Raw genomic sequence first — 24521 nt, forward strand, 5'->3', positions numbered from 1 at the left:
GTGTTGTGCAATCAGCTAAATTTAAACACAAAATAAGTCAGTGAGTGAGAATGAGAGTCAAAGGCAACAAAGTACTTATGAGACTAGAAACCAAATACATTATTCACATATGAAAAGATAAGATTAAACTTTGAGCAGATGTGAATAGTACCTGAAGTTGTGTAGTAATATTGTTTTACATTTTAAATTAACCTATGAGGCTTTAAGCTTTTAAGCCTTCAGTCATTATTCAGTAAAGCTGGAAGCCACATACATCGTATACACACTTTTAGAATCAAAGGAAGTAACTCTTTGCAGTGATATATAATTTGATACGATACAATACAATATGATACAATACGATAAGATACGATACGATACGATACGATACGATACGATAAGATACGATATGATACAATTTTATTTTCAGTGTACACTGAAATTCATTTTGCATCCACAAGCATCTTCATTCAAAAGATTACACACAGATTAAACATACAGTACAAATATGACACACAAATATATAAAAGATTTCTTCATCGTGGTGCATTTAGATGGAGGTACTCTGAATTACTTATCAGAGGGCAGAAGTTTATAGATACTGTAAGCAAGTCTAAGCATGCTGTTGTGATTTGCTTCAAAGGAGTGTGTCATATGATGGCCTATCTTCTTTGCACAAAATTTGTATTCAGTTATATAATTTAGTTTTACAGACAGGCTGCTGAACCAGACTGTACTGCAGTGCAGCATGGCAGTCTGAATCACTGATTTAAAAAACAGAAAAATAATTAGTAATAATAATAGTTCCAAATTTATAAGTGATATAATTCTTTCTGATGTCCATCAAGGATTAATGTCCATCAGTCTACTGTCCAAACATGAGCTGCTACATAGCCAAAGCTGCAAAATATTGCAAAATGTAAACAAACATACTGCATGAAATGATATCCTCAATAACTTTGAGCTTTGTTGTGCAGTGCAGGAGGAAGTTTGACTGATGTTCCCCAGGTGTTGCTGTCACCTCATGACCCTGTACTGAAGCCTGGCACTTTGAATGACTTCACAGCTGACAGGAAGATGACAAACTGAAGATAGGGACCCAAGCAAAACGACAAAACCTATCAGATTTTGTCATCGGTTTTCTTATTCTTCGCTCAAAAAACACACTTCAAACAACGTTCATACCATCTGGGCCTTCTCAAAGTGCATGCACAACATCCAATTTATATATATTTATTTTTGCAATATGGTCCCATGAGCTATTATGCCACATTTGTTTGTCAACAGTTCTCATTTATTATAGCAGACAGTTCATATCAACTTCATCCTCATCTGCTTCGTTATCAACCTCCCATCATAGAAGAAGAAAAAATGCAATGTGGCTTGATGAGCCTTTCTGACATTACTAATATTTACACAGCTTTTATTTAAATCAGTTTAGTTTATTTTGTTTTTTTATGGAGTAAATCTGACTTGGAATGCAGACATTTTTGTGAAATAAACAGAATGATCACAAAGGCGTAGAGATAGTAGCTCTGTGTCGCTCCTCCATGCTGGACCCCATGCAGGTGAGACTCTGTTTTTTGTCTGACAACACACACTAAACCAAATACACACACACACACACACACACACACACACACGCACACACACACACGTTTTTGACCTCAGTTAGGTCACTGTGGATGGATGAGCCGAAATGAAGCAATCTCACTCTACTCACACTTTATGGGATATCATACTGAGTGTGTCAGTCTGAACATGTTACCTTGATTAACAATCTAAAAATAGGCCCCACACAATGATGAGTGTTATCCCCACTACACAACACAGAGCAGATGCTCAAACACTCAGAGCAGGAGTGGTAGAAGCTTTCAATGTGTCGGAGACAGTGTGATCTGAACTTTATGAAAAATGGATGACTGAAGTAAACTTGTCAATAGTTTCTAAATCATTGCTGAGAAAGAAAATAATAAGTTGACCTTTGATTCACCTCCTCATGCTCGACTCTCTCCTCATGCAACAACATGATCTTTCCAGTAAAGGTCTCATAACTTGAGCGGTTTGATTACAATCAACATTGTTTTTCCAATGACACAAGGAGGATTTATTGGCAGAATATGTCAAAAATTTAATAGATTTTTTTCATTAGTGTATAATCATCTGAAAATATCAATAATTATGTGTGCATTATCTTGGAATGAGACCTTCATATTTACAGAGGGTACTGGTCCTCTTCTACAGAGGCAGCCAAGTTGAACCGCCATGCTTCTACAGTAATGTGAGTGTGTGTGAGTTTCCAGACTGCCTTTGTTTCTCCTACACTCTTGGAAGGGGAACGTGACGCGAGGGTTGCAGTCTACAACCTCAGCACTAGATGCCACTAAATCGTACACAATAAGGTTGGGCCGTTGGGTGACAGTCATCGCGCACTGAGCCCTCTACCATCATAACTGGCTTGTCAGATACCTGCAGCATTGTATTTCTAATTCAACCAAGTTATTGTCTATATAAATTTGAAAAAGGTCAAAGTGACCATCTTGGCCATTCAAGTCTTAAAGGTGTTTTCAGACAGAAAATGATTAATTCACTCCACTTTAGCTATTTTGGGAAAATGCTATGAACATAAATGATCATGTGGTCGGTCTACTTCACCAACTGCGCAGATGTTGGCTGTAAGCTAGCTAACAAACAACATACTAACTGTGTATAGGATTGATTGATTAAAATACAACAATGATTACCTAAAAGCTATAGTTTGTCATAATTTCATTTTGTTAGGGTCTTTTAAGAAAAAGTAATTGCTGGATATTTGATTGTCTCACAGCCTTTGATCACATGGTAAGGTATCTCCACTCAGTTATCAGGTTCACACTGACGTTCATCATTTAAATTCAAGTTCAGTAAGTGAGGCCAGTATTGTTTTCGCCTCAACATCGAACCAAAACTTAAAGCTGATGAGTGTGAGTAATAGCGCACAAACAAATAGAGCAGTGGGGCCAGAGATCTGAGAGATTCCTCCTGAAATGGTAGGCCAGCCGATTAACCCACTTCGATTTGTAACTCTGTGTAATCCCCCCTGCAGCAGAGCCCCAGCCTTGTGTCATTAACAAACAGGCAAAGAGAACACGAAACTGAGCAGAGAGCAGAGAGCGAGAGAGCGAACGCAGGAGAAGAGAGCAACATCAGCTTGACATCGGACAGGTGGGGAAATTATTGCCCTGCGATGAGCGAATGAACAATGGCAATATGCTGTCAATTTCCCACCAACAAGACATCAAGATGCTGCTGTTTAACAGACCCGCAGCTGCAGTGAACGGGCTGTTGCCTGATGGCTAAACATCCACCCCATCATTCACTGTCACAGGCAGCAGTGAATCAGATGCCTAACTAGTGAGCTTGTTTAACCTGGGGGAATTGATTACACGCTTTCCTTCCCCTGACATTTAGAGCCGTGTTACTAATTGTACAATAAGCAGTGTCTGTAACATTAATAACAATCTAAGCAGCACATCTTTATGACGCTGCTGTGTGTGTACAGTGATAAGTGTATGTCATCCCATTTATCAATGCTAGATGTCACAGTTTATGTTCAAAAGATCCAAATTAGTGTTGCATAACGAGACATAAAATCAGTAATATGATGTTCAGATGACTATGATCAAACATGATGAATTACTTCACATGCAACAAAATGTTGCTGTGGGGTTCTTAGTATGGCTCAATGGAGTCAGCTTTAAAAGTTATAGAGAGCTTGTTTTACAAAGGAGAACATGCAATCCTCCATCCTTGGCATGTGCCAACTAAGAGGCCAGGTGCAAGTTAATTTTCTATCTTGCATACATGACAAAAATGGCAAGTGCACTGATGTAAGATAGCAAAGCCAGCTGATAAGATAGAGCCCTCAGTGTCTTAGCATGCTAACATTTGCTAATTAGTACAAAACGCAAAGTACAGCTTAGACTGATGAGAACTACACTATCATATGATCATAAACCAAAGTGCTGAACAAAGTGAGATTTTGATGTAAGGATGTTGTCTCAATTCATCCTGTGGGAAACATCTGTACCATATTTCCTGGCAATCCATCCAAAAGCTGTGGAGACATTTCACACAGAAGATTAACAAATTTTGAGCTGCTGTTGGCACAACATTAACAAGCCAGAGGATCATCCATCAATAGACATAGATGTATGGATAAAGAGTTGGAGAAGCAAAGCGAATGATGAACACAATCTTTAGAAATAAATGTAAAACTATAACAAAGCTGCACACTGTGCTAGAACATGGAGGAAAAGTACATTTAAAGAATATTCACAGAATAAAAAGGGAAAGTTTGGGCAGCTGCAGAAATCTGTTGTACAGACTGCAGATGAGATTTAAAGAGATATCCACAGGGAGAACAGAAATAATGGTGGTCTAACGCTTCAGTCACCATTTACCCAGACATCTTTGTACACACGGCTTATGAGATTTTGACTGCACAGAAACCTGTGGTAATCTTGTCATGTCGACAGCTGCTCCGTCTACTCCTCCGCCCTCCTCTGCTTCAACTTCCTCTCACTGCTCCCTCTTTCGAATGTGCCGTCCCTCACCTGCCCACCAGCTGTTGCTCTTGAGTTTTTCTAGTCCTGCTCGACACCTAACTCAGTCACCCGCTCACCTAGTAGCAATTGTAATTAGCTCCAATATATATATATATATAGAGGAAAGCTCACAGTTATCATCACAGATTGTCTATGTTGTCACGTTGCCTTGCTGTTCCAGCCTTCATTCTGTTTTCACTGTCTGTACCTGTTTATATATGGCCATCTGCCTGGCTTTTTTATTTACTGCCTATCATTCTCAGTATTTTGAATTTGTTTGCCATATCTAGCTGACTGTGTTTTTGACTGTCAGTCCACACATTGCCCAAGTAAGTACTGAAATATCTCCAGAGTTTTGGGTTCAAAGTCTGTGATTTGGTGATGATTTTTTTTTAAGTCGTCTCAGTATGTTAATAGCTGTACTATTTGTGTTAGGACAAACATTTAGGCACTACTTTAGCATCAGTTTTAGTGTGAATACTAATGTATTGATAAAGCTGAGTTGATTGTTATTACATCAGAGAAATATGTTGATGTTCACTGCCAGTTATCTTCAGAGACAAGGCTCGTGTTGTTCTACATTTTTCTTGTTTTCAATATATTCCAGAATAAGATTAAACCGTCAATTTTCAAGGCTGTTTTTTTAATATATATATGATATTTTGAGATCTCACCACACCCTGTTTGTGACGAAGGACTAAACACACTGTAGTGTTTTAGTAAATGTCACTTGACCAACAAAGTATTCTGTTTCTGTGTCGGTATTCCAAACAAAAACCAGAAGTGGACGTGGCTTTCTAACCTATATAACCTAATATTCACATACAATTAATTGTGAAATTACTTTACATCTCTCTCTTTTTTGATTGTAACTTTTAGAAATTATCTGAACCCCTCCACCATCACCCCTAATCTAGCAGGGGAAATGATGGAAAATGAAGCTTTACAAATCGAACCATCCTTTCAAATATTTTCTCACTGAGCTCTTTTTGTACAGGTTCTAAGCTTAATTTCGATGTCAGGTGGGTTGACAGGACTCAAGCCAGTTGAGACAGGAATTTTGTCGCTCCAGCTCTGCTTTCTCCCCCTTGATGCAAGAGTTTTCTTGAGTGATAGCCAGGAGCGGTCAGCCCTCAGACCGCTGCCTGCAGCGCACTGACTCGGCGGGGGCGGCTACAAAATATAGCAAAGACTTTTCAGTAACGTGCGGTAAATGAAACAACTAGTTAGTGAAATCACAGTCCTAGTTTCAAACAGAATATGCATTTTAATCCTGTGGCCATCCACAATGAATCAGTTTGAAGAAATTGTCGCACAGACATGTCAGTCATTCACATTTCCTTCACATATTTTGTGGTCTCCTGCGGTGTTTAGAACTGCAATAATTAGTGCATTTGTTGGGAACTACTTTCAGGTGAAGATTAAAATAAATGCGGTGCCCTATAGTGAGTATTTAGGGCAGCAGGACAAAGTATGCATACTCAAAACTGCTGTAGTCATGTTCTTTGTAATGAAGAAAGATGTCATCTGGAGCGACTCATTTATATGTTTTAATAGTTTCTGAACAATGACGGAGTCCTTCAGCTCAGAGGAATAAGCTAGAATGATAAAGCCTCCTGTGTCTCTAGCATATGAATAGAAAGTATTACCAACAGGCAGCTTTCAGTCCTGCACAGCCAGACATGCCTCGTGTTGCTTTGATAATAACACTTTACAAGATGACTCACAGGCTGCAACATCATTCTTGGACATTCTTGTACATCTTTTTTTTATCTTGAATTGATAAAGTGCTTTAAAAGTATTCACAGTAAAATACCAGGTCTTATGGCAGAGCTAAGAGAAATGACTGTTATTACCTAAACCAATCAGTATTCCAGTGGCGAGACAGGTGCTCACACTGATCCAGTGTGTAATGTTTGGTTATTCTGGTATATGGGGAGCTGTAGAATGCCACTTTGTTGTTGTTTTTACATCTCTCTGTTCAAGGCTTCTTTTTCTTGGTCCTCAGCCTCCATATGAAGCGGTGAAAAAAAAAAACTTCCTCTTACCTCCTCATCACAGCAACACAAACACCACCTTCATCATCATTTACATTAAGTTAATTGGTTCTCCTAATGAGTAAACACCTACCCATATGTCAGGTATTGTCACTGGCGACATAAAAATCCTCTTCTCAGTGTACAAACAACCCACTTAATGTCGGTCCTTTTACTGCTTTCAAGTGGCACATGAGTGTAATCTAAATGGACTGCTTAAACTGTATAGGGAAGTATATGTATCTAAACCTATACCAGCATGAATAATGCAAGTTGGAGCATGTGGTGTTTCAGCACTCCACTCACACAATTCACCCACTCCTCCTCTACTCGCTCCACCATTTCTTGTGATTTTTTTTCCTCTGCACAAGCTGTATTTGTATGTAATGTATATATCTTCTGTGTACATTTTTTTTTTTACATGTAGCAGGTTGCTGTCGAGCGTTTCAGGTGGGAAGAAAGAAGCCAGGTGGAAAAGGCGTGGCTTAATTAAAGGGGGAGTAAGTGGGCTGAAAATATTTTGCCACTTAAGAGACACCATGCACCTAATTAATAATGGACTAAAATAAACAAAAAAAAAATGTTGGCTGATAGTATGAGTGATGACAATTGCCACCACCATGATATTTGGTGTCAGACCTGATATTTGCTCTACCGACCTCCAGGTCAGCTTGCAGTTAGAGATACTGCACTGGTCATATCTGTGCATTAGACAGTGAAGAATTAAAGGAAGAAAATAATACTGGGAGTATTTGATTCATGTACAATAAAGAAAGTAATTCAGGTTACTACTCTAAACTATTACAAATAGGAGCTGTGTCCACCCAAGTGTTTTTTTTTTGTTTTTGCAGCTGAAAGAGCTAGACACTGTCCTGAAGACTCCCAGCTGGGAGAGCTTGAGAGCACTTGGGATGCAGCTTTTTTTTTTCAGCTGAGATGCTTTAGTTGCTATGATACTGAACATCGTAGTATTTTCATATGGATATTGTGGTGATATGGGGATGTCATCTGGTACAGACATGAACGCTAAGAGACAAGCAATATTGATTTCTCCTCCACTGCTGTTGTTGCTCAGCGCTTACACATCTAGACTGGGATGGTGACGGCTGCTCTTTGTGGTATTTGTTTCATTCTATATTTCTCCCCTGATTATCCACGCCCTGGTGCAGTGGCTGTACACCCCCCTCAGGTGGGTCGGCCCCCAGTTTCGAACCACCGCTACACAGTATACACAGTGGTCAAGAATGGCTGCTTAAAGCCGCACTAACCAACATATTTTCATATCGGCGATATGGCAAAAGGCTACATGAAATGTTGCATGTTGCAAGGTTGCTTGGAATAATGAACAAATACATAATTATAATCCAATTCTGCACTTTCCCTCAGCTACAGAAAATTTAAGTATCTTTTATGTCATTGTTTTGTGATTATGGTCCACCTTTGCTGTTTTGGCTCAATCATATCACCCCCACCTGCCCTGTTTCTGGCAGCAGCAGGCAGCTGTTTTCAGCAACAACAAAAAAAGGTCTGATAAACCCACTGGATACCAAGATACAGATATTTCCCTCCAGAGCTGATGAAAAGGAAGAAAAGTAAATACTGGATTTACACTCATCGACTGGCCAGAAAAAGGACTCTAAATAAATGCTAATGCTCCTTTGTGTCTGCTGGATGTGTAATTAGGCAACTGTTCGGCAAAATATTTTCAGCTCGTTCTACTGTTCACAAGAGGCTAAAACAACATAAAACAAAATGTATAAATAAATCAAAATGAGATACTACTTTAAGTTTTTACATGGTAAAAGTTACCAGTATTCATGCTTGTGCTGCATTGGTGATTAATTCAATTTCTTCAGGTAACATTTAAATGATTAAAATTATTTGCATCCAGCCTGAGATTGTGAGATTGCTCTTGTCTTACTCTTAATTGAGTAATTCTCACTGTTTTACCATCTCAGGACGACAGTCAGTAAAGTGATTATATCAAGTTGACACTGCTAGCAGGAAGTACATGGTTAATTGGTGATTGTGTCATTAATGTCTAAATTGTACATTTTTTTCTTCCATCCTAACTTTAACTTTCCACATGCAGATATTACATTTGCAATGAGGTCTCTTCTCTGGTGGAATGCCCCATAAGTCAGTCGGTATTCTTTAATGTATTTCCAACTCAATTCAAGCCAATTTTTTAATAAAATTTTCCTGGAACAGGAGCTCGGGATTGAGTCTGGGTTGTCTTTTACGTCCAGTGTATCATCTATCCTAAGCAGTAAAAATAAATCAATACTGTTATGTTAGAGCCTGCCTTCTTTCATATACTGTATTTGCTCAAGCTCTCTCCATTACAGCACCAAGTCAAGTCCTTGTTGAACCCTGGTTGAGTTTGACTCAGCTCCGTCCATTACGTAATTCCAACTGCTACTTTCCCGGGGGCCACGTTAATAAACCAGTTTATGAGGAGACATGACTGGGGACTAGTGGGGGATTAGGATTTGTGAATGTGTGTATGTACATGACAGACAGAGAGAGAAAGCGAGTGTTCGTCCTCACCGGAGACATTCTAAGTGTACAAGTATGTCCATGTCTGCCCTATATGCCAGCAAGCTTAATATAGACTGTGGATAACACTGAAAGAGTCACCCCGAAGGGCGTCTGTAAGTAAAACTTTTAATGCAGGAGTTTTCAGTACTGTAATTACTCTTTAAAGCCAACTCAAGAATTTGATTTGCGTGATTAACCTTTGAATGTTTTCAAAGTAAACAGTATTTGTGCTCATTGTGTGTCTGCAGCTGCTCTTTGTGCTAAATTATATCCAAACCAACCAACGACAGCTCATTGAATTCACATTATAATAAAATCTTAAACTCCTGCTTGTCTGCTTATAGTTTATCACCCAGGATTATGTCTTCAGAAGGCCAATTCCCATTTGCTCATTAGCTTGTTATGAGTTTTAAAGATAGTGTGGAGATAATTTTAATAGTTTGACAGTTCATTTTACAGTCTGACAAAAAGTTTGAGTGCCTTCATAAATTTGCACATTTTAATTGAGTTTGCAACATTTCTTTTTATTTATTTCCCTCCACAATTGGGATGTGTTTCAGTCTGTGAATCTTCACACATTGACTCTACACTCTTATTAGCTACCATCACGGGGCAGGAGTTTGGAGATAATCTGAGTGCTGACAAAGACTGCAGTGATTGACCCCTGTGTATAATTTTGGTGAAACCTGGCCAGAGGAAAGTGTTTGTCCAGTGACCAAAAAAATAAATAAATAAATAAAGTGTCCATGCATTCTTTTAAGAAAATAACATTAAGAGGGGTGGAATGAAGCGCAGCAAATATATTTTAGCCACCTGAAAAAAGGCCCACCTAAAATAATATAAATAAATAAATATCAATATCAGTTTAAGTGTACGCTATATTAACCTTTGGAGTCAAATGGGAAACAGTCGTTATATAAGCCAACTCTCCAAACCAACCAGACTCCAAAATCAGTACTTTTACCTTGCAGAACACAAGACTTGCTGATCTGTTGCAGCAATTTGTTAATTTGTGGATAAAATATGTTAAAATCCACAGCAGTACATTGCTTATCTTAACCATCACTACTCCTGTTGGGGCTACTAAGTATGAATAACACACTGACTATGAATGAGCACCTCACACAACAAAGAATCCAAACTATACCTTTAATTACATAATCTATCTATTGATTAGTATCATAAAGATTGCAATGAGCCATTATATACTTCATACCATGAAAATCAATTGAAATCATATTGACTCGTTATTTTAGCTGATGTCAGCTGCTCATCAATTTACAGTTTTGCCCACATCAGCAATATAATATGAAGGCTGCTGTGAAATAGATTTAGACACAACTACAGATGCAGACTTAATATCATTTTAAAGCTCTCAGGTCCGGATGAGATATTATGCAATACCACATAAGTGCTTCCACAATCTTTCTTTCCTTTTATTATCATATGGCAAGCAATAATCTCTTTGCCTTTCAGCCAACATCCATTATACTGGATCACATTTGTATAATATATAGTATAGGTCTAGTTTTCAGTGCAATCTTGATGCACTCCTAGCAGACATCCCATCAGAGATACCGTCTGCTGAGAGGTGGAAATAACTGGGTACTAAAACGAGGGGGCTCTGAATTTCACAGTCCCTCTCCAACGATCAATAAGCCCCTCTTGACCTTTATGCGCATCAATAATTGTATTTCTGCCTTTTGGAGGAGGATAAGAACTTTAGTTCATCCTCAGATAGGAGTATTTCTTCCCCTGTGAAAACTGTTGGCTTAGGATTCAAGTGCTCAGGAGCTCAACCAAAAGCAAATATTGAGACTTAAATGGCAGTGGGGAAAGTGCACAAAAGAAAATTGCTGGGGGAAAAGAAAAATGAAAGAAATCAAGCAATGCCTCGACATGCCTAGTGTGCGTATTTTCCATTTTGCATGAATTAAAGCTTGTGAAGCCGCTTGCCTTGGGTTGGATGTCTAACATGACATTGGTATTCAGTGTGTGTGTCTCTATCTGTATGTCCACCTCTGAGTCATGCAGAATGAACCCTCGGCAGCACTAGGTACATGACCTTCCCTCCAACACCAACACCGCTTCTGGCTCTCCACATGGTAACTTGTTAATGTCAGCGCTCTCCCCTCCATCTATCTCTGTCTCTCTCTTTCTCTCTGTCACACACAACAGAGGTGAAAAATTTGACCCCTAGGTCTTACACAATCATATCCTATCCTTTTTCACCCTAGAAGGCTTAGGACTTTGGCTCCGACACCCAGGAACAAGTGACCTTTCATGGGTATGTAATGAACACCAGCCACAGCCTCCTCGTTCCGTGTCTGGCTCCGGGCCTAAGTGACATGTAATGCAGTTTTCTACATGGTATATGACTCAGTGAAGCCAGCTAATGGTGCACAGTTTTAACCTGAGAACACTGAAACATTCATCAGTTGCTACTTTTTTCTAGTGGCTTGTCTTTAACTGAAGCCTCTTTTACACTAAAAACAAAAACATCTGGCTTTTCTCCTCAGTTGCAAGGGGTACAAAAGTCACTGATTCCCAGGTCAAATGACTCTGCAGTAGTCACAGGTATTTATCAGCTCTAGCTCTGATCAGTAGTGATGGAGACATGACACCCAGGTAGACATGCTAATTTTTGCCCCTTAACGGCAGAGGCAATGAAAGTTTGTTTGAGAGTTTGCACCAGTGATAACTGGAGGTTCCCCCATAACTGCTTTTCCAGTGTAATGCTGAAGTCCTACACAGACTGAATATGCAATATACAAAGTTTGAGTCCATATTGTCTGTAAGCATGATGTCAAAGCAGAAAATAAAATCCACTACTTCTCAGGCTGAAGAAGGTAACATTATGCTTTCTAAACTACACAACATCTAAATTGTGGCCCACCTGCAGCAGCACCACTCATGAAAGAAGACCTTACAGCAAACCACCAGGTATTCAAAGACAAAACTTTCAAGTGACACATATTTTTTTTTAAAATGTTTTTTCCAGAGAAAAATGTTAAAACAACCTCAAACAACAGCGATTCAGTTAGAAGCTACAAAAGTCCCCAGAGATGACTTTTGAAAACTTTTTTTTTCTTGCACAAACATGCATGAGTCTCAGCTTTTCAATTCACATAAGAAAAAAAAACAAAGGCACATTTAAAATACTTGCATCTACACACTAACTTTGGTGTAAAAATGGTACGCGAAAAAGTAGGGTGTGGTTTTGCAACATGCTTGGACATCCAAACTGCTTATGTGACAAAATACTGGAGAGGACTTCATGTCCTCTGGGTCACTCATGCTTCAAGGCTTGCATAGTTAGTTTGGTGACTCATCTAAAGTGCGCTGGAGGCCTGTGCTGTTTCTAAATGGATTTCTGGTCTGCGACATTGGTAACAAAGTGCTAAAACAGATGGTTTAAGACAAACCTCTTTGCAGCTCCTTATTTTAATGGCCCCTCTGGAAAAAGTCAAATAAATACACTATGTTATACACCCGTTCATGTCTCTGCTTTTAATGCGAGGCCTTCGACAGAGAGCAGCGGTGGCTGATAGACGAATATATTGTTAAAAACACACCAAAGCACGGATGTCCCGCTCTGCTATAATGGCTAATGGGACACTGTTGGATACATCCCTCAGTGACATCTCTCCATTATCCTCAACCCTGTTCCTTATCTGTTCTCTAAAGAAAGTACACAGGGTGGTTCTATCCCCACACCAAAATAAGTGGCAGACAGAGAGCCAGATGGGGGAGAGGAAATGGAAGAAAGGAAAGTGCTTCTACACCAGCTGCTATCCTGAAAAGTGGTTACATTTATAGGACGGGGAGCAGATCAAAGATGCCGAAACCATTACGCACACATGTGGCCCCTTCTTTTCATGAGACTCCAGTGGGTCAGGTGGTAATGACTCCCCTTTCACATTAGAGGGTGTTTAGTGGGCCAAACCTGACAAAAGAATGGGATGATCAAAGAAGCTGAGCGGCACTGGCTTTGTGTGTTCGGATGGAGAGTGGGATTTTTTTTTTTTGTTCGGCCATGTGTGGTGGGTGGATATAAGCCCTGGCCATGATGTACTTTTGGGTAGGAGTAATGAAGCTGGGATATACTCTACTTTTTTTCCCTAAAGTTATAGACCAGAGGAGATGATAGCAGCGGAGAAGATAGTAAAGAAAGCACAACAAACTTTAGGGTGTCCTGTTAGCTCAGTTGTAGTAAACGTACTACTAGGGATAGGCAGTACATAAATGTTATATCAGCACTGTGATAAAAGATTAGATATCATTTTCAGACTTTTACTTCTTTTCCTGGTTGTAAGGATAAATGGGATTTGTCAGATGTTGTTTGTAAATGCACCAGAAAGATAGGTGATTTTTGAGCCTCATTCGCAGGATGTCAGATATCGTCGTTTTGGGTTAGGAAAGCTTCCCAAGCAAAATTATGAGAAATTAGAAGGTACGGACAGAGGGCGGGATCTTTGTGGATGCAGGTACTGTCACACACTACTGGTGGGATGTGGGTGATGATTGACAGGCATTATTTTTGTTTATTCATTTACAAAAATAATCATTATTTTTGACAGAGAGACAGAGATCATAGTTTGCTTTTAATGGCTGCATTGCAGTAAAGTGATGTGATTTTCTGAACTTCCCAGACTGTTCTAGTTGTTCTATTATTTATTATTATCCTTTGCTTTCTTAGTAATTATATCTACATTATTCTGTAATTGTGTTGATATTTTCTGACAGCATCAATAGCCGTCCCTACATTACTGCTGTACTATTGTTGCAATATTGATTAACATCACTATCAAGATATTTGGTCAAAAATATTGTGTCATTTGATTTTGTCCAGCCCTACAAACTATAGCATACTTGCAAAACCATAGCTAAAAATCTTGCTTGTGCCATTTTTCTCATTCTCTTTGGGATTTCCCTCTCTGCTCCACGCTCTTAAAGAATACAAATACCCCACATATATCACCATCTAATGCCTAACACAACTGTGTAGTCATTTAACATCAGTAAAAATCAGTAGCTTCCTTTTTCTAAGAAAAGCTATAGCTATATAAATCAGATAAAATAGCTCTTAAGCAGTGGGTCAGGGTTGTTTTTTAAGTCTGAGACTGTGTGGGCCTCCCTCCAGACAACTCTTTGAAACATAGGCACCTCCTCATCCTTCTTAGTTTACTTGCTTAGTCTCATTCAGACCACTATGAAATCATCATTACATGATGTTATATTTATATAACATAACATTTATAAGCATATTTATATAAACACTCAACAATTAAGCCAATATATCCTAATATTGTTGTTTAACATAACTTCAGACATCACCAAATACATAAAAAAGGTATGTTCAACATTAATTAGTTTCTGACTCTAGGAAAATAGGACCATCTTCCAAAAACTAAGATTACCCAAAACAACTGTATCTCTGCTAGATCCCACAGACACTGGATTTTGGGGGCCAATGGCAATGCCAATATTGGGAAGTACATCAGCCAATATTCTTAGTACTGGCTGACAGAGTACTTACAACAGAAGATGTCCACCATGCCAAAATACAAGGAAATGAGTATACCTTCATAAATGTATGGCAGTCACTGATAACTCACATGTTGATCTCAATGATCTCAGAGAATTAATTCGCAGAGGAAGCGACACAAAGGACAATGGACCCCAGAGGCCCTTCTACATTTCACTTCATGAATGATGATGTATGTAAGCAGTAGTGTCTAAGAAACAGTGTGCATGTGTACGTAAAATGTAAATTTCTATCTTTAACGTGTATGTTTCTGATTTATATATTTTCTTATTTTGTTTTTTTAAGTATTTATTCTTTCAAATGTAAAAAAAAAAAAAAATGTTAGACAGCATACTGACATAGCCGTGCCAGGCCACCATCAGCCGGCCATTATATCTGTCTGGCTCATGTCTTTGGACTGTGTATTTAACAAAATCACACACATTTAGATTATTATGTGTGATCTCCTTTTGATTAGTGAGTCGACACTGTTGGAGCCCCCTGGGGAGACCCACCTCCCACTTTGAAAACCTCTGCATTAGGTGATTAGGGTGTAAATACAAATACCATCGTCCACAATACATCAGTATTTGATTCCTTAAAATGCTCTTACAGTACAAGGCAGCTTTCAGGCTCTTGCATCGGTTACAAAGGGAAAACATGCCTTTAATTAAAAACCAATGCCACTGTGGAGGGCTCTAAAGACCCGCATTGTAAGTGTGTGTCTGTGTGTTCGTGTGCATATACAGTATGTACATGTGGATGTGCAGGTCCTCTGTGTAAATGCATGCAAATAGACATCTGCATCATCTATTTTCTCATCTCATCTCCGCACATCAACATTGTATACAGGAGCACAAAGATAACAACATGCAGGAACAGCCTTTGGGTGCTGCTGCCAAAAATATTCCCACGTGTAATCATTCCCTGACATCACAACATGACTCACATCGCAGCTCGTAACATCAAAACAACTGCAACAGCAAGACACATCTGTGCAGAGAAGATGAAAACCTGCTAACTCCAGCAGCAGAGGTCAGCCATAGACTGAGACAATGTTCCAAAAGAGAAAGAGAGAGAGAAAAAAAAACATATGACAATGGACCTATCAAAATCTTATGCATATTACCATAAATATCAATTTTTGCTCACCTTGTCAACTGTATTATAAGTGTCAAGAGTGACCTTCCATGATGATGAAAAGCATCCTTGAGTTTCAATGTAAACTGAGGTGCAGTGCCAACATCTCATCACTAGGAGGTGCACTTGTATGAAGCAAAACTTAATCTCCACTCCTCATATCCACAGATCCCAAGTTCTTCCACTGAAACTGTTTCTAGTAAAGCACTCACAAACCAGCTAATCTAAGGCATGCATCATAAAACAACATATATACACATAACTTGGCCTAATACAATAACTTTTCCATGAAATAAGTGATTGGATTGAACTTTAATTCTCCCAGATCATTGATTGTATTATGCTGGTGATGTTTGGCTGTGTGTCTACTGGGAAAATGAAGCATCCACCAGCTTATAAAACCAAAACAAAGCGTCCATTTCTTGTCAATCAATGTCATGCCATCACACCTAAAACAAAACGATCATTGCCTTTGAGCTCTCAAACCCACAAGTCGATGCGAGTGATCGGTGGAAAAAGGACACATTCACAGACCTGCAATAAGAGGGGGGTTTCCCCGGCGGTTTGGGAGGGTATTTCCCCTGGTAGGGATCATTAGCCCAGAATGGTCACCCACTGCTAAAGGAGACGTGATAATGGCCTACTTACCATATTGACTTCTGATACCATGTCTATGCTGGCTATGTCTATATTCATTCCCACTCCAACCGGAGGACCTGGGACAGATCAAAACAGCGGTAAGAGACACTGTGCATCAGATAAACGGTTAATAATGTGTGCGTGATGGGGACACAGATTAACACTTGTGTGAATTTAGCTGTTGTCAGCCAGATAATAGTTTACAGTGTTCATTTCGGCTGGGATTAGATGCGCTGAGCTGCGGTCAAAGTGCTGGTAATTCCCCTAAAAGTTGTTGGCATTAAATCATCTCGCCCTATAAACATATTTCTCTCGCAGTGAACACCTGGGGGTGAAAAAACACACAAGAACAGGCTCGTATTTGAATTAAATTCCAGCAGACATGAACTGGGAGTTGAAAGCCACCTTTGTAATGTGGTGATTTCTCATTCAAATAAACGAGCTGGTGTGTTTTATCGCCTAAATCCATCCCTCAGCCTCATCACTCATGTGTCCTCCACATATGTCGCTACTCTGGATTGTTTGGACACATTTTGCCGCGACTGTATCTTATAAAATGTCAGAAGCCGATAAGAAATGCCCCTGTTACTTTCCGAAACTGCACACCCGATTGACTCATCGGTGATTTTAGTAGTAATGTGAACACTGTACTGTTATACAGGCTGACAAGGCGCAAAGTCGAACAGAGTTGGTGATAATACGAGTTCATTTACCTCCGAAATCTGGCCTCAATCGTATATCATAACCTTTCAACAGTCTGTCCACCGTCTCTTTAACCAGAGACATATTGCTAGGGTCATTGACACTGGCACTATGGAAGGAAACAGAGAGACAGCGGGTTTAAACACGACACATTCTTGAAGCATAAAGTGTCCAAGTATTCCCCATGCCGTCTGTAATACAGTCACACTTAGTAAAAATGAGTGGAGCATCCTCCGACCCTTCCACTTACCTTTGGGCGCACGCCACGGCCACCACGAGAGGGAACAACCAGACGCAAAAACACCTCATTCTTCTTATTCTGAACATACTTATCTTGTGTGTTTTCTTTTTTTCTTTTGGTCAAGACAGACGAGCTCCAACTTATTCTTGCCAGTGCAGTAATTCCAATGCCGGGCGCATGCGTATTCCCGACCACAACATCAAGAAGCAGCGCTGTTCCTGCTGCTGATGGTAGTGGCAGATGCAGCGCCCGGGCAGCCACGGAGGAAATTTTTAAAGGAGAACCAAGACTACAAGTCAAACTAAGGAGGCACACGCACGGGTGTCTCCCCGCTTTGTTTACAGCCAGTGCGGCCGTTTTACGAGCGGTGACTGTGACGGGAAGGTTGGCGGTTCGATTCCACGGGAGCGAGGTGGGAAAAATGTGGGTGGGGTTGTCTCCCTCCGTTCGCTCTTTAGACACTCGTCAACTCGTCCAACTGTCCCTGAGCAAGGCACTTAACCCCGCTGCTCCAGAGGACTGGACAGATCCCGGTGTGAATGTGTGTGAAGCAGGGAACTACCAGAGAGAACATTAAACTTTACTTTACTTTCATGTATTAATAGGTTTTAGTTGACCACCAACACAAAACTTTCACTTTATAAAGTGGAATGCATATGTGAGACACTAATGTTCATATTATTAGTTTATACGCCGTGTTATTTCTGCAAGTATTTTAAGATTTATTGCAAAATAATCAAGTCAAGTTTATTTATAAAGCACGTATAAAGACAGGTGCTTTCCAGAGAGATTAAATAAAGCAGGAAAAAAGAAATAAACAAGCATAAATAAAGGGATATTAAATATCTTAATCAAATAATGACACAAACAACAAAATATAAACAAATACAATCCAGAACGTAGTCAGGCATCAAGAAAGATTGACAGGTTAAAGAAAAGAGGTGGATCCTTAGATGTTTTTTTTTTTACAGATATCAAGGAAGGGGAGGATCTAATTGTTAAAGGTAAACTATTCCACAATTTCGGGCTAACAACTGAAAAAGCTCCATCACGTCTGGTTTTCTAATTGAGTGCGTGGAATGGAGAGCAGTGATTGGCTGCCGCATCTGAGGGGACGGGGGTGGAATATGAGATAAGTATTTTTACGAGATGTAACGTGGTGCCGTCCCATGATGCAGCGCTTTAAAAAAAACTATTCAAAGAATCTTAAATAAAATACTGATATCGATCGGTGACATCAGACTCTCCATGCATGGGTGTAAACTTGCACGTGAGGCAGATATCGAACAAGTGAGATGAAACTATTGCAGCTTGTAGTTTCTGGAGTGAAGGGCAGGTGAGGGGAAAGAAAAAGAAAGAAAGAAAGAAAGAAAGAAAGAAAGAAAGAAAGAAAGAAAGACCTCACTATCAGTCATTGACTCTGTCCATGGTGCTGAATGTGCTCCCCTCTCTCACCATCGCTTTCTCTCCTCACTAAAGGGGGGTTCCGTGCCATAAACGCATCCTTGCACTAACAGTTGCTCACGCATCGATCTCCACGCATTCGGGCCTCTGACGACAACGAGAAGCGTGGCTTAATACCGTGAGAGGCGCGGTGCCAATGCAGCGCCTCGGGGTTGGAAGCGGGATGCATGGAGCAGAGCAGTATGCACTGAAGCCTACTCTCAGCACATCTCCCGCAGCCGTGCGCGCCCGTGGCTCCACGCACTGGTAAGCAGGATGTGCGCCACTGTGTAAAGTCGGACACGAAGCGTCATGGATATGGTGGGATCAGAGGCGGCTGCTAGGGCAGTGAGCCCTGTGTAGGAGTCCTACATGCAGCGGCTCTGCTGCCTGAGAGAGGAGGGGAGCAGCAGTGATCCAAGCAGGAAGATGCTGAATGTACTGCTCTGTGAAAGCACAAGTAAAAAACGAGGAGTGAAAATAATGACTCATTCTGAGATGTTATTGATTTAGTGCCATTAAATATTAGAATCCATTTCATTATTCAACATGAAATTTTGCGCCCTGTTTAGCCTGATGGGGGCGCTGAAAAGGATTTCGAAGTCAAATTAAACTGAACTGGGTAATAATCAATGTTTTATTTCCAGCCCCATTTCACAAATTGATAGCATATCTGCAGGGGGTTGATATGAAATTGCGGAGAGACAAAAAATTAGTTTGGCAGCTGCATTTTTCACTTTTAATTTACTTTATAACCCCACACATCCAATTAAATCCATGTGAAATATTCACAATGTTTTGCATCTTATTACCAAGAATTTGTTTTGCTTTCAAGAAGGTGATGGTAATATCTGGGGATGCATTGTTTAGGGCTGTGGTTCTCAAATAGTGGTCCAGATCCATTTATTTATTTACTTACTTATTTATTTATTTATTTATTCATTTATTTATTTATTTATCAGTATAGTTTATTATATTATTTTTTGACAAAAGACACTATAGTTCTATGGATAATATTATAATCTTTAAATCTAGAATAGGTCATAGATAACATCAGTGGTGTCAAACTAATTTCAGATAATTGGCCAATTACAGTCTGATCTCAGTTGGGCTGAACTAGTAAAGCCATTGTATAATTACATCTAAATAAACAACACCTCCAAAATTTCACCGCTTTTTTGTGTGAAATAAAATGTTAAGAAAACATTCAGGGTTTACAGAACAGATGAATGATATAAATCAGGAATAGCAAGGCATTGTATTAAAAACACTGCAATTAATGACTTCTCTGCTATTTTCACACTTTGTAAAGTCATCCAGTGGGTCGTATTGGACCCTTTGGGGGGCCAGTTCTGGCCAGCAGGATAAATATTTGACACCCCTGGATTACATTCTAATCAAACAATCTATACTTCTTAATGAATCTAAATTTTCTCCCTACCAGTCGAGGACTCTTCACACAACTAGATAGAAGTATAAAAACTAGATAGAAGTATAAGACATAGGCTGAATCAAATTATTCTGATGGATATACATGAGGGTGTTCCCAGTATGTTTTATATTTTGTGAGAGGTCAGTGGCTTTGACAAAAAACTGAGAACGTCTTGTGTCATAACAAGTTTCTCTGAATAGCTTCATGCACAGAAAAGCACTGATTTAACCGAGGAAGCACAAGAAAGTTCAGTACCACTTTACAATAAGACCACTCTTATAAATAATTTATCAATGGGTAATAATTAGGTTATTAATTGTGTTGTAAAGACTTTATATATTAATTAATAAGCTGTTATAACACATTAGATAAGAAGGGTGATAGTGACTTGTTGATTTGCGAAATCAAGAGCCTACATGTATGCGTACTGTTAAGCCTCAGGTCTCATTGCTTAGTTAGCTTACTTTGTCTTCTTCATTAGCAGCATTTATACATTTCAGCACTGTCAGCATATCTTAATAGTAATATGTTTCATTTGGCATCAAATTAACACATCAAATTACCAGACTTATACACTGAGGCTTGGGCAGCAGTGTTTACCTTGACATTTTCAGCTTGCATGATTTTACACTTTATAATAAGACTCCCTTTGGCCATTATAAATGGCAGTAACTCATCAGGATGATTAATTACAGTATCTGAATCAGGCAAAATAGTAGGCCCACATCAACTGTTATAACTAGTTTATTAATGATTTATCAAGTGTTTGCAGTATAATTAGTAACCTAATAATAATTATAAATAATTTACAGGGGTAGTGTTATTGTAAAGAAGTACAGAACGTCTGTACTCTTTTGGAAATGCAGTTTGTCTCTTTCACAGAGTGTGAGGTCTTGGTTCTACAGTCAGTTGTCTCTGACATACTGAATGATTTTACATTTTTAAACTGATGCTACTGCACAGATGATTTGGCCTTGGCAAAGCTTTCAACACTCACATGTCAAAGTGCTTTATGTCAGGCCTCTTTTGTAGCTGCTAATTAGCATTAAACATAATCTTTCCCACCTCTGGAGCATTGCTTCTATTGTGATTGTGAATAAATTACTTGAGAACCTAAGTACTCTTTTGATAGCATTAACAGTACTTTGTCTCCTCTGTGTAAATAAAGTATATTTTTATTCATTTATTTATTTGCCATTATACCCCACTGAAGATAAGTTCTGTCTTTTGCCATTCCTCCCGGTAAGAAGTAAAGACTGATAAACATGATTCATTTATTTGGCATTTGTTATCAATATCCCTTAATCAAGTTGATGCACTTACATTTTAAGTTTCCTTTGCCTTTGGACTCTACAGTAAGTTATCGCTTAAATACACTGCCATGGTTTTTGGCAGACAGGTATTTTCAAGACAAGCTGGTCTGTAGAGACAGCACAGAGTTGATGTAATGTGCATAAACAATGGTGCTGATAGCCAGAGTTAGTCTGGTGAGTGGTTCTGGTGTTACCTGGTAACCTGCTGGTGGAAATGGTAAAAAAAAATATGTTTTTCTGTGGAAGTGAGGACATGTGTTTGCTCCAAGGCATGTAGTAGAATCAGCACCATGGATAGCACTCATGGCACTTTTATTAATAAGGTGGATCCTTTGACAACACAAAAATGAATAAAATATAAACATAAAAACACAGTTATACGTAACTGACATTCATATGTATACACATATACATACCTGTAAGCCAATATCCAGTATGTGCACACATAGAAATAGCTGCAAGTATTTTTTTTCAAGAAGCTCAGGCACTAGCTATTTAAAGACACCATATAATACTAAAGAAGGCAGCTTAGTTTTAGTAAATTGTTCCACATAATGGGTGCAGCAATACTGAAGGCAGCTTTCCCTCATTCAGTCCCATTATTTTGTGTTTTTAGTCCAGTCTTGAGATCAAGTCAAACACTGGTCAAATACAGAGGGAGTTTACAAATTAGCACTCTATAATTAAACAAATTATTGTGTTGCTTCTTCCATTGACACAGGGGAGACCAGCCAACAGAGTGACACAGGTCATAGTGCTATGATATATAGTATTCAATCAAGACAGAGACTGGCACATGAGGATAGAGTGTGTCTCCATAATTCAAGACTGGCAGTAATGCAGCCTGCACAATCCTTTTCCCACTGAGCATAGTTAGGCAGGACTTATTTTGGTCACACTTTATTTTACAGCACATTAATGAGACGTAACGAGCTGTACTTTGTATTAAATTACACAAAAACTGGAAATAATATGTTTCTTCTCAGGCAGTAGTTATACCCTAATTAGACACTATACACCTAATGGTGCACAAAAAGACATAACAAGCTGTACTTTGTGAAATTAGATAAAAACTAGAAATAATATGTTTTTTATTAGACAGTATTAGACCCTTTATTAGACCCATATCAGACTTTATTGGAGGGTAATTAGGGACACACTGCGACAGAATTGTACTGTAAACTAAAGTGGATTATTTCACACTGTTAGACTTTTATTAGACATTATTAGAAGGCAGTCAGGGTACATTACCACAGAACAATACAGTGAACTAAAGTGAAATCACATTTATCTGCTACTTGAGACACACCTTCTCTGGCTGGCACCATACAACTGGCAAAGAAGCCGAGACCGATGCCTAACTCTTTGATCAAATCACATAAAACAATAAGTGTGTACTGTCACCCATAGACAAAATATTCCTATAATTCCTTGGTAGATTTGGTTCAGATATTGTTTTTAATGGGGATGTAGCAGATATGTGATTTCACTTAGTTTACAGTTCAATTCTGTTGCAATGTGTCCCAAATCACCCTCTAAGAAAGTCCATGAGTACGTAATAAAAGGTTTAATTCTGTCTAATAAAGAATTTCTTATCTCTAGGTTCTGTCTAATTCAATACAGTGTATGGTGTGTTACATCATACTAGTGTACTGTAAACTGTGACCATTACTCTAATAGACTAAAGAAAACTAATTCCTGACTAAAGTTAGCTAAATATGAGATGTATCACCAAAAACATGATTGTGATCTGGCCACATACTCAAGTATTTATACAGCCGAACACACTCGGTGTCTGCATTGTTTAAGTTGGACAGTTGTGCATCCGTTCTGTCTTGAGAATATCATATACTTTGTGTCACTGGCATTCAGTACCAGTTTACATCTTTTCCTAATGGGCCTGCCACCATGTTTTATGTCAGTTATGTAATCAACCAAAAAAGATCTGCCGTCCGAATCAAACTCAAAGTTGTAGTTCTGTCATGCATGCACAGAGTTTAGAGACTGTCATGAGAGGCAAACCAATCTATTTAAGTCATCATCAAGTCTGGTTATGTGGCACATGAAGGACATGATCACTATCAATCAAGAGTTTACACATTGTGACCTCTTTTAGCATGCATTTCAGATCTCACTAATGATTATCAGAGGGTGAACAGATGGTGGAACCGTAGAGTGTTAGAGCCAATCACAATATTGCGCATATAAAAATAGGACTAAGTTGTTTTATAACTCTTCAACGTCAGTGGGTGGATATTCACATCCCTTTTAAACTGGCACCGAGGCAAGCAAACAAACATTCTGACCTGCTTTGCTGTTCTTAATGCCTGATTTACTGTATTGTTTAACATTCCCAAAAGGGCTCCAGCTCTCCTCTTTTCTCTTTATATCTATGTCTTTATGCATCTTTGCACTGAGAGGGATATAATGACTGCTTTTCTGAGCCCCTCAGTAAAACACCCTGCATTCCCCGCCAGTGCAATATTCAGGTTGTCCTGTACTGATGAATAAAAAAAAAAGGATGTCCCCAATGTCTGAAAAAAGACATTCATGTTGTTTCATGTCAGTAAACAGGGGTTTGTTTGCCGGCATCTTGGCAAGATGATGGAAAATGTGTGTGTGTGGGGAAGAGGCTTGTGATTTCTCTCTGGCTCTATGTGTGTGTGAGAGTGAGGACTCTGTGCCTGAGTACACAGATAACACATCTCAGTCCATCGTCTGCTGTGACATTGACTTTTGTTTTTGCAATAAATAACCGCCATGATGAAAAAACTCAAATACTGGCACACAATGACACACACTCAGGGTTTCACTGAGAATAAAATTTGATGCCAAAAGCTTTAGCTCTTCACACATGCAAACACAACCCCACATGCACACTTTATTATAGTTTACCTTTTGGCGGACTAGCTTTTTGCATCCAACTGAGGAGTGAGTCCCCA

The 24521-nt window shown here is 39.1% G+C and overlaps 1 protein-coding gene across 1 annotated transcript in view; it reads right to left on the bottom strand.

Annotated features, from left to right (window-relative positions):
- The window catches only part of gabrb2b (gamma-aminobutyric acid type A receptor subunit beta2b), an 82880-nt gene extending 65080 nt beyond the window's left edge, over positions 1–17800 (bottom strand). The window contains exons 1-3 of the mRNA XM_084729841.1: positions 17401–17800; positions 17162–17259; positions 16458–16525 (exon numbers count right to left, since the gene is read on the bottom strand). Coding sequence (XP_084585967.1) covers positions 16458–16525; positions 17162–17259; positions 17401–17477 — 243 coding nt within the window. The 5' untranslated portion in view covers positions 17478–17800. The remainder of the gene's footprint in view (positions 1–16457; positions 16526–17161; positions 17260–17400) is intronic.
- Positions 17801–24521: the final 6721 nt, after the last annotated feature.

This window comes from Lutjanus erythropterus, chromosome 11 (assembly GCF_056507025.1).
Source record: "Lutjanus erythropterus isolate fLutEry1 chromosome 11, fLutEry1.hap2, whole genome shotgun sequence".
Taxonomy (NCBI): domain Eukaryota; kingdom Metazoa; phylum Chordata; class Actinopteri; order Lutjaniformes; family Lutjanidae; genus Lutjanus; species Lutjanus erythropterus.